Below are 9,130 nucleotides of genomic sequence, written 5' to 3'. Positions count from 1 at the left end.
TTTTTTCATCTCCCAAAAAAGTTCATCTAAGATCCCTTATCTTGTCGTTGAGTTTTAAACGACCCTAAACCCCTAATCTTGTGCAAAGCGGTTTGGTTGACGTGGTGGCTGAGTCAGTGTAGGGCCCACGTGGACCCCACAAGCCAACCAGCAATTTTCTTTCACCTCACTCCCCTCTACTCCCATCTCAACCCAAACCTCCAGGGCATTCGCCAATGGGTGGGGACAAGGGTGTCGGTCGGCGGGGAACACTCAATATCATCTTTTCGTTTTCCCAAAATCAAAATGAATTCACAAAGTTGGGATAAAAAGGTCGGCCAACCATAATTAGTGACTGATAAATCTAGATATTTAAAACCGAATCGAAAGGAGAAATCATAAGAAAAATGATGAGAGAGAAGTGGAGAATCGATTTTTGCAATCAGTTGAAGGAGAAAACGCATGGGGAGACAGATCGAAGTGGCGGCGGCGTAAGGGTTTGGTCCGGCGACGGAAGCATGCAACAAATCGGATGAGATAAAAAACCGGGTGAAAAAAGCGAAAAAGAAACCTAGCAAAAAAACCGAATCGGGAAAAAACAAACAACGAAGAAAAAGAAACCAGATAAAAACAGCAAAAAAAAACATGACAAAACGAATCAAAAAAAGGAGACACGAAAAAAACGAATAGTAGGCGACGATGCGTTACGGTCATGAGAAAAAAAAAAGGAAACATATGCTTAGGCTGAAAAAAAAAATGAAGACGGAAGCGATTGGGATTCTAATTGATGGACCAAATAATATGGCAAAAACATCTCAAACTTTTATAATAGGTAAAGATTTACAGCTATACGATTTGTATTATTACCATTTTTGGATTTATCTTTTTTTGAAACACAGCAGCGTACATACATTTTGTTGAATGTTTTATTACTACCCCGTTCCAAAATATAATAACTTTTCGGTGAAAGGAGGGAGTTACTCGTTCTCAAAATATAGCAGGTATCCTAAGTTATTGTGTTTTCAATGGAGGTAGTAGCATTTTCAAAAAATTAATATAAATAATTACTAGATGGTAGTTTATTGGTTTTTTTTTAACAGAGGCAAAAGCTTTGCCTTGTGAGAAATATTGATAAGAGGGTGTAACAAGGTATACAGAGCCCTGCCCGGTTAAGATGTAGTTTATTGGGTTTAAAATAAATGGATAGTAATTTGGGTTGTTGGGTACTTTTGCAAGGGCGATCTATCATATTATTTTCTTAGGTAACATGATTTAGTTTAAAATGACGAAAATAAATTCAGTCTCTACACCGATTTTGTTAGAAGAAATAGATGGATAAGTGGACTTTTGTCTCATGAATTTGTAAGGATTGGGGCTAAGAAAACATTTCCTTTTTCATGAGGATACATCGGTAGTTTTCATGTATTGATCATGCTGTACAATCTGTACAAATAACACAGTTTGGAACATGAGAGAATTTCCCACATATGGCCTTTTTTTTCTTTTTTTTTTACATCACACATGGCCTTCATAAGAGCTACTCCCTCCGTCAAAAAAACAAATTAAAATAGAATATGATCTATTCTAAAATAATGAATCTGGACAAATTATTATTTATTATAGGATGTGTTACATTCTATCTGTTTTTTAGACGGAGGGAGTAGCTACTAATTCTCACGGTCACCGCTGTTTCCTGGGGTCTTTTGGGTGTTTTTTGGTCAAATGCATCAAAGCAGACACTAGAAAAAGAAGAAAGGTACCGATCGAATACTTCCAACGATCATCAACAGGCAGCAGCTAGCTAAGCTGGTAGTCCATGTCGCTGCAAGAGAGAAGGAGGCGCTTTTTCGCCGTCGATAGTGTACCCCAGATCATTGCCTCTGTTCGGACACACGGCAAATTAAAGCGTCTCTATGCAATGCAGCCGTTGCATTCAGGACGGCCTGCACTTGCACTTGCACTGAACCTCCTGTGAAAGTGGCAGAAGCGGCCAAGCGGGTAAAGGCTGCTGGTTCAGCAGCGTGCAGAGGCTCATCCGCTCATGCGATGCGAGGCTGTGAAATGTGAATGTGTGTGAAGGCTTGGAGCTCATCGGCAAGAAGATTCTGGCGTTGCAAACTTGTAACACAAACACTCATCAACAAACGGACCATTCATCCAATCGGACTATAAGTTGCAGAGATCAGATTAAACCCGTCTCATCACATGGATGACAGAATTAACAACACTTAGAAATGGAGAAGAACACCAGGAGACTCTCTGCTACCTGGAGAGTGAGGATTGATACTGTCCTACCAAAATTATGAGGTACTAGTTGAAAACCAACACTACTATGTTTGCCTGAAACTGCTTGCAAAATTATGAGGTACTACCTCCGTTTCAGGTTATAAAACTTTCTAGCATTGTCCACATTTATGTAGATATTAATAAATCTAGGCACACATATATGTGTTAACAGTGAAATTTGGTAAAGCCCGAAGTCATCATCGGTTTAGAGTCAATATCGGCATTAGAGTACTGGAATCACGATTGAAGGAAACAGCCGATGGGAGTCATCAAGTTGCCATGCTGTCGTGTTCTTGGTGGAGTCAGATCAATCAAAGGAAGCTTATCTAGAAGAGTTCAAGTTCAAGAAGGATGCGGCATGGCAGTTTATCTATTAATTAGACATAGTTTGTTAGTTTCCTTTTATCTTTAGGAAAGTGTGTTTAGTGTCCGATAAGGACTTTATCTTTTCCTTTTATTTTTAGGATAGTTTCTTTCTTGTCTGACAAGGTCTTGTATCAACCCATGGGTATAAATATGTACACCCGGGGTCTATGTAATTATCTTCACGGTCAATACAATTCGGCGCATCGCCACCCTTTTTACTTCTACTTTTGTTTTTACGTTCCGGCGGAACTTGGCACCCGACGCGGGGCTGCATCGGCTTTCGATCTCTAGCGAAGGGATAAGTCCAATGTTTCATCGGTCCAGGCAATTGTATCGTCTACGTCGGCGTCGTTCAAGGCTGCATCAGAACATTCGACCTCTTGGATTGCTCTGGTTTGGATGATATATTTGCCTACCTATTTATCATATGTCTCTGTTAATCTAGTCTTAGCATATCAATTTAGCTCTATCGGCTGCTTCTCGTTTTAGGGTTTCTGCCGGTATCGGCTAAATCGCGTTGCTAGATTAGATTAGCTTAGACATCTACCACCCTGAAAACTTAGTCAACGGCTTGATTGTCTAGAGATTATGTTTCTTTTCATACTTAGTGCTGCATCAGTTAAGTTTGATCTACTAAGTCGTGCTTAGAACCATAGTCTCTAGCCTGCTTTTGACTGCCAATAAGGGTTTCATCGGGGTTTCAGCTGATGAGTTATGTGGGCGTTGCATTGGCTTATAAGGATTGTATACATATTGGATTTAGCCGATCGCAACAAAGATTTTATCGTTTAATCTAATCTTGTGGATTTTATGACATCGGACCTCCAGCCGATGTATACTTTAACCATCGGATCAGTGCTTATTCTATCATGTCATTGTTAGCCGATTGGTTTATACTGGACTATATTGTTGTTATACTTTATTATCAACAGCCGATTGCTTTTATATCATCATCTACATTGGACATATAGCCGATTGCTTAAACCCTATCGCTATCGGCTGGTATCGGCATCGGCTGGAATCACTACATCGGCTTGTCAGCCGATCGACTGTTTTATCTGCTGTTTACATATCTTGTCAGTTGCAGGATCAAACTGACTGGCACGTCCGCATCTCATTAATCTTTGGACCTGCACAGGAGTTAAGCAGATCTCCCAGGCCAGTGTGTTCGATTTTTTCGTCAACAATATGTCTAGATTCATTAACATATATATGAATGTGTACAATGCTAGAAAGTGTTATAATCTGAAACGGAGGAAGTAGCTGCTTGCCTGAAACTAGCACTACGTAGCACTATACCAAACCAACCCTTTGTTTGCCTGAAGCTACTTGCAAAATTACAAGGTACGCTGCTTGCCTGAAACTAGCACTACGTAGCACTACCAAACTTGTAATTAAACTGCTTGCCCTATCGATCGATCGATCAAACCATCATCTCCAGCTCATGGTTGATAACGGCAGTAGTCCACTCCATGTGAAACATACAAGCTCCGAAGAACACAAACGTCAGAGGGCACAGCACCATCACCACCACCTTCCCGCGACGATTCCCCATCGATTCCGCCACCAGAGCGCCCATGATGAAGCCGAACAGCACGATGAACACCAAGAAACCCTGCAAATCGAACTATGATCAACCCGGCCACCCACCGATATGATGCAGATCAAGAACCGATGGAATAATTATCGGCTGTGTTCTTAGGTGAGGGTTAAAAACCAAAACGGAGCAATAGATTAATATGTAATTAATTAGTTATTAGCTTAAAAAAACTTTTAAATTGATCAATATAATTTTTTTTAAAGAAACAACTATTCTATAGAATTTTTTTTTTTAAAACACGCACCGTTTAAGTAAACGATAGAGTGAGACTTAGAACTTGGACTTAAAGAACACAGCAGGTGTGGTTGTGTTGCGTAGATAGCTGATAGCGTACGTACCAGGTAGACGCCGTTGCAGTAGCGGCGGCGGCGGCGGCTGGAGGAGGGCGGCGCGGCTCGCGCGGACGCCGCCGCGGTGCCGCCGCGCGCCGGGCACTCGCCGTCGACGTGCGCCGCCATGTCCGCGCTGCTCTTGGGAAGAGACATGGGGTGCAGGAGCGTTCGTTCTTGGCAGGATGGAGGAGTTTGTTGTGTGGTTGTGTAGGCGTAAGTGGGCGACAAGATATCACAGTTCACAAGCGAGGGATGCAGCAGCGGTAGTAGTAATAAAGGTTAAAGCTGAAGCTGCATACGTATTCGTTTTCAGGTTTGAACTTTGAATTTGAACGCTTTTTTTACGTGCAAGGGTGGTAGCTAGCTACAAAATGAAACTTGGTTTTTGGTTGGCTCGTGAGTGCGCGTTGCACGCGAATATACGTACGTATAGTAGTTATGGGCTCATCTACAAGTAGATAAATAATTACTCCTATGTAAATTTTTAAAAAAATGTATAACGAACCTCTCAAAATTCGTACAGGTCCGGTACAAGTTCGACGATACGTATATACGCACGCATATATCGCCTGCTCAGTTACGAGCTCATCTCTAATCTCGTTGACCGGATATGCCAAAATTTGACGCGAACGACGACGACGATGACCATGTCCACGTGGAGAACGCCGCTGCCGCCGCCGCCGCGTGCTCGTCGTCTCCGGCGCGACCAACCACGGCACAGCCTCACCTGACGAACGACGACGACCACCACAGCCACGTCATCGACATCGACGCCGCCGCCGCCGCCGCCGGCGGCCGCCGAAGCTGCGCGGTGTGCATGGAGACCCTGGAGTGGGCGGCGATCGGGCCGTGCGGCCACGGCGAGGTCTGCGCCGGATGCCCGCTCCACATCCGCGTCTTCCAGAACAACCGCCTCTGCTGCATCTGCCGATCGCCGTGCCGCGTCGTCGTCGTCACCAACCCCGACGCCATCGCCGCCGCCGCCGCCGGCGGCGGCGGCGGCTGGCCCGCCGTCTCCTCGCGGCTACCGAGGTCGCGGACCGGTGGCGGGTACTCGCAGGTCGAGGGACGCGTGGGCGAGTACTGGTACCACGCCGGCATGGAGGCCTTCTTCGACGACGAGCGCCAGTACGAGGCGGCGAAGGCGGCGGCGCAGTTAGGGCCGCCACCGCCGCCGCCGCCGCCACAGCCCAGTGGAGATGCAAACGAGAACCCTCCACCGCCGCCGCCGCCACTTCGCACCGGTGTGGGCAACTCCGATGGCCGACGAGCTCGCCGTGATCCTCCTGACCAACAATGTGATGGCACAGTAAGTAATTTATTAACGGTACATCATTTCAACGAAATAGTTGATATCATGATAACGGAATACCACTCCAACAAAATAATTGACGTCATGATGATCAATGAGGGCATCATGTCTAGTTTAACATGATATATACCTAGCTATCAAATCAGATACCTACGGGCTATTATATTTGGTATCAGAGATAACCACGGAGTATCATAATATGTTATACCTACGGTATTATACTGACATCAACTATTCCGTTGTAACGGTATACGGTTTTGTGGTATTGCCCGTTTATTAATTACTTCCTCCGTTTCACAATGTAAGTCAGTTTAGATTCATCAATATCAATATGAATGTGGAAAATGCTAGAATGACTTACATTGTGAAACGAAGGAAGTACTGTATGTTCAATGCAATTCGTTCAAAGAATCAATATGTTTTCAACATTTTGTTTAGGGATTTTAGTTTAATTATGCTGGAGTTAAGCGTGATAATTGCATTAATCCTTGATGCTTTTTTTTTACAATGTCAGGCTATCGGGCTGTTTGGTCTGTTCATAATTGGGGTATTCTTCGTCGCCGGAATGTCATTTTTATCTTGATCCACGGCGGTAATTTTTTGTTTGTTTATACTCTATATATCTGTATGGTCGTATGGACATAAATATCGTCCAGTTCTACATACATATGTATAGTATGTAGTGCAGTTGCATCACTGTTGGTTTCATGCAGCGATAGAGGAAAGATTTGTTACCCCTTTTGGATGACATATGTAATACTTTACACATTTGAAATTATTTTTTAACTGTTTGAAATTATTCATACGCAAATCTTATATATTTCTCAATTTACACATCAATTTTAAAGTTGAAATATCTCAAAAATAAATTTAAAGTTGAAATTTGGTGGAGTACTGATAGATGTCATTATTACAAACGTTTAAAAAAATCTTTAGATTTTTGTTGAAACCATTTGCATTGTATTTAAAGTTGAAGATTCTATAAATTGAGCTCGTCTAGAGTTCACTGTTTCCTGTAAAAAAAAACTACCCATGCAGAATATGTGAACCCTTGCTGCAAAATTATATGGGAATATCTTGACATTATAAACTACTATTTATGTTTTATCATCTTATAATAATAAAAATATAAATTATAAAAAAATCAAATAAGATTGACGATCAAAGTCGCGGAAACTTTGGTTACACTTAAAATGAGACAGAGGGAGTACCATTTATTAATGGAGTCAAATATTGGAATTCCCTTCCTTTAAAAGAATGGAATTCCCAATCTTTGATTAGATAAAAAAAAATATGATGGTGTTGAATAAAAAGAGGTTTGCTTTGACACCTTACCATTTTTTTCGCGAACACATACTTATCAATTTTTGGTGTAGTTTTTGTGAGTGCAAGGTTTCAGAATTATCCAATTTTCGTAGAGTTTGAAAAAAAATGCAATGGTACAGTTATTTAGTAAGGTTTATTTGATTGAACACGCCCGACCTCTGAATTGATTCAGCATCGTTATGCACTCATGCCTTGAAGGATCGAGAAGTGGCATGGGACCAACAAAATGCGATTGGGCAAGCAGGGCTTTCATTCCTCTCCTCTGGTACTTCTCACATTCAAAAACAGAGTAACACACAGCCAAGATAACATATATAGAAACAATGAAAGACACTACGGAAGTACGGAACAGAGGTTATCCACACTAACTTGTGATAGTCATACTGGAGTAGTGATAAACAAACTGAAAGTGACATTGTTCAAATGGGTAGCTAAGTACTCCCAAATTTGAATGGATCGGACAAGGCTTTGAACTGTACTACTACAGATCTACAGTTACTTTAAACGTGTTTGTGAAATGATGTCATTGCTACTTCACGATGGTGTAGTGTAATCTTCTCATCTAGACTTGGTTTTGATTTGTAAAAGAACTTTTGTTTCTCTTTCGGATTTCTCCAATAAGCCGGGTATATGCTACCGCAAGTAATTTAAGTCATCAACAGTCTCCAATCAGATGGTTGTTCTACGACACTACGACGGATCGATAATAAAGCTCTATTCGTTTTATATTACTTCATCCGTTCCATAATGTAAGTCATTCTAGCATTGCCCAAATTCATATAGATGTTAATGAATCTAAACATATACTCCCTCCATTTCAAAATATTTGACACCGTTGACTTTTTAGTACGTGTTTGACCATTCGTCATATTCAAAAAATTTAAGTAATTATTTATTCTTTTCATATAATTTGATTCATTGTTAAATATACTTTCATGTACACATATAGTTTTACATATTTTACAAATTTTTTTTAATAAGACGAATGGTCAAACATGTGCTAAAAAGTAAACGGTGTCAAACATTTTGAAACGAAGGGAGTATATGTCTAGATTCATTAACATCTATATGAATATGGAGAAAGTCTTATATTACGAAACGGAGGGAGTATAAGTTGTTTTGATAATTTTATAGTCAAATTTTGTTTAATTTGACTAACTTTATAGAAAAAATTAGCAACAACCAAAACATCGTATTAATTTTATTAAATCTAACATATATTTTGATAACATGTTTGTTTTGTGTTAAAAATAGTACTCTCTCCGTCCCAAAATATAACAACTTTTAGCCCTTAGGATTTGTCCCAAAATATAACAATGTCTTCACCAATATTCTCTTTCCAAACAATCACAACCCTCCACCATTCATTTTTCCTACCTACCTCGAGTACTCATCCAATCACAATCCTCTACCATTCACTTTTACATACTTTCTTAATAACCGTGTCCAACTCTAAAACTTCTTATATTCTAGGATAAAGGGAGTACTATATTTTTCTATGAAATTGGTCAAAATTTAAAAAAGTTTAATTAAAGGGAAAATTAAAACGACTTATAATATGAAATAGAGATAGTAGAGATTAGATTGCTATTATACGGACGTACTGTCACAAATCCCATAAAGATTTGGGGGGGGGGGGGTGCCATCGCTTCGTTTATTCACGCGAAACTGCATATTTGCAAACAAAAAATAATTTGTAAATAAAACTTTTATATATATGTTTTTAGAGCAGGTACAATAGCAGACTATTAGCCAGCTATAAACATATTTTAATGAGATAAAAGATAAGAGAGAAGAGCAGTGGATTATAGATATGTAGTCAGCTGCAGCGCGGACTCCAAGACGCACTATGTGTATGACATGTGGGTCCATATATTAATAATATAGTAAGCAACTATGGTATGAATTGGCTATAAATGAATTGAAGCT

The 9,130-nt window shown here is 40.4% G+C and overlaps 2 protein-coding genes across 2 annotated transcripts; one reads left to right on the top strand and one right to left on the bottom strand.

Annotated features, from left to right (window-relative positions):
• Positions 1 to 3,889: 3,889 nt before the first annotated feature.
• LOC127778568 (uncharacterized) lies at positions 3,890 to 4,716 on the bottom strand. Its single transcript, XM_052305186.1, has 2 exons — positions 4,570 to 4,716; positions 3,890 to 4,246 (listed from the first exon to the last, which is right to left on the bottom strand). Exons 1-2 carry the CDS (start codon positions 4,714 to 4,716, stop codon positions 4,055 to 4,057), a joined length of 339 nt encoding a protein of 112 aa, XP_052161146.1. The 3' UTR covers positions 3,890 to 4,054.
• A 457-nt stretch (positions 4,717 to 5,173) lies between these two features.
• Positions 5,174 to 6,458, top strand: LOC127778604 (uncharacterized). Its single transcript, XM_052305222.1, has 2 exons — positions 5,174 to 5,872; positions 6,390 to 6,458. Exons 1-2 carry the CDS (start codon positions 5,174 to 5,176, stop codon positions 6,456 to 6,458), a joined length of 768 nt encoding a protein of 255 aa, XP_052161182.1.
• The last annotated feature ends 2,672 nt before the right edge of the window (positions 6,459 to 9,130 follow it).

This window comes from Oryza glaberrima, chromosome 7 (genome assembly GCF_000147395.1).
Source record: "Oryza glaberrima chromosome 7, OglaRS2, whole genome shotgun sequence".
Classification (NCBI taxonomy): domain Eukaryota; kingdom Viridiplantae; phylum Streptophyta; class Magnoliopsida; order Poales; family Poaceae; genus Oryza; species Oryza glaberrima.
Note: the sequence above shows the minus strand (reverse complement) of the source record. Positions and strands in the feature narration are given on the sequence as shown.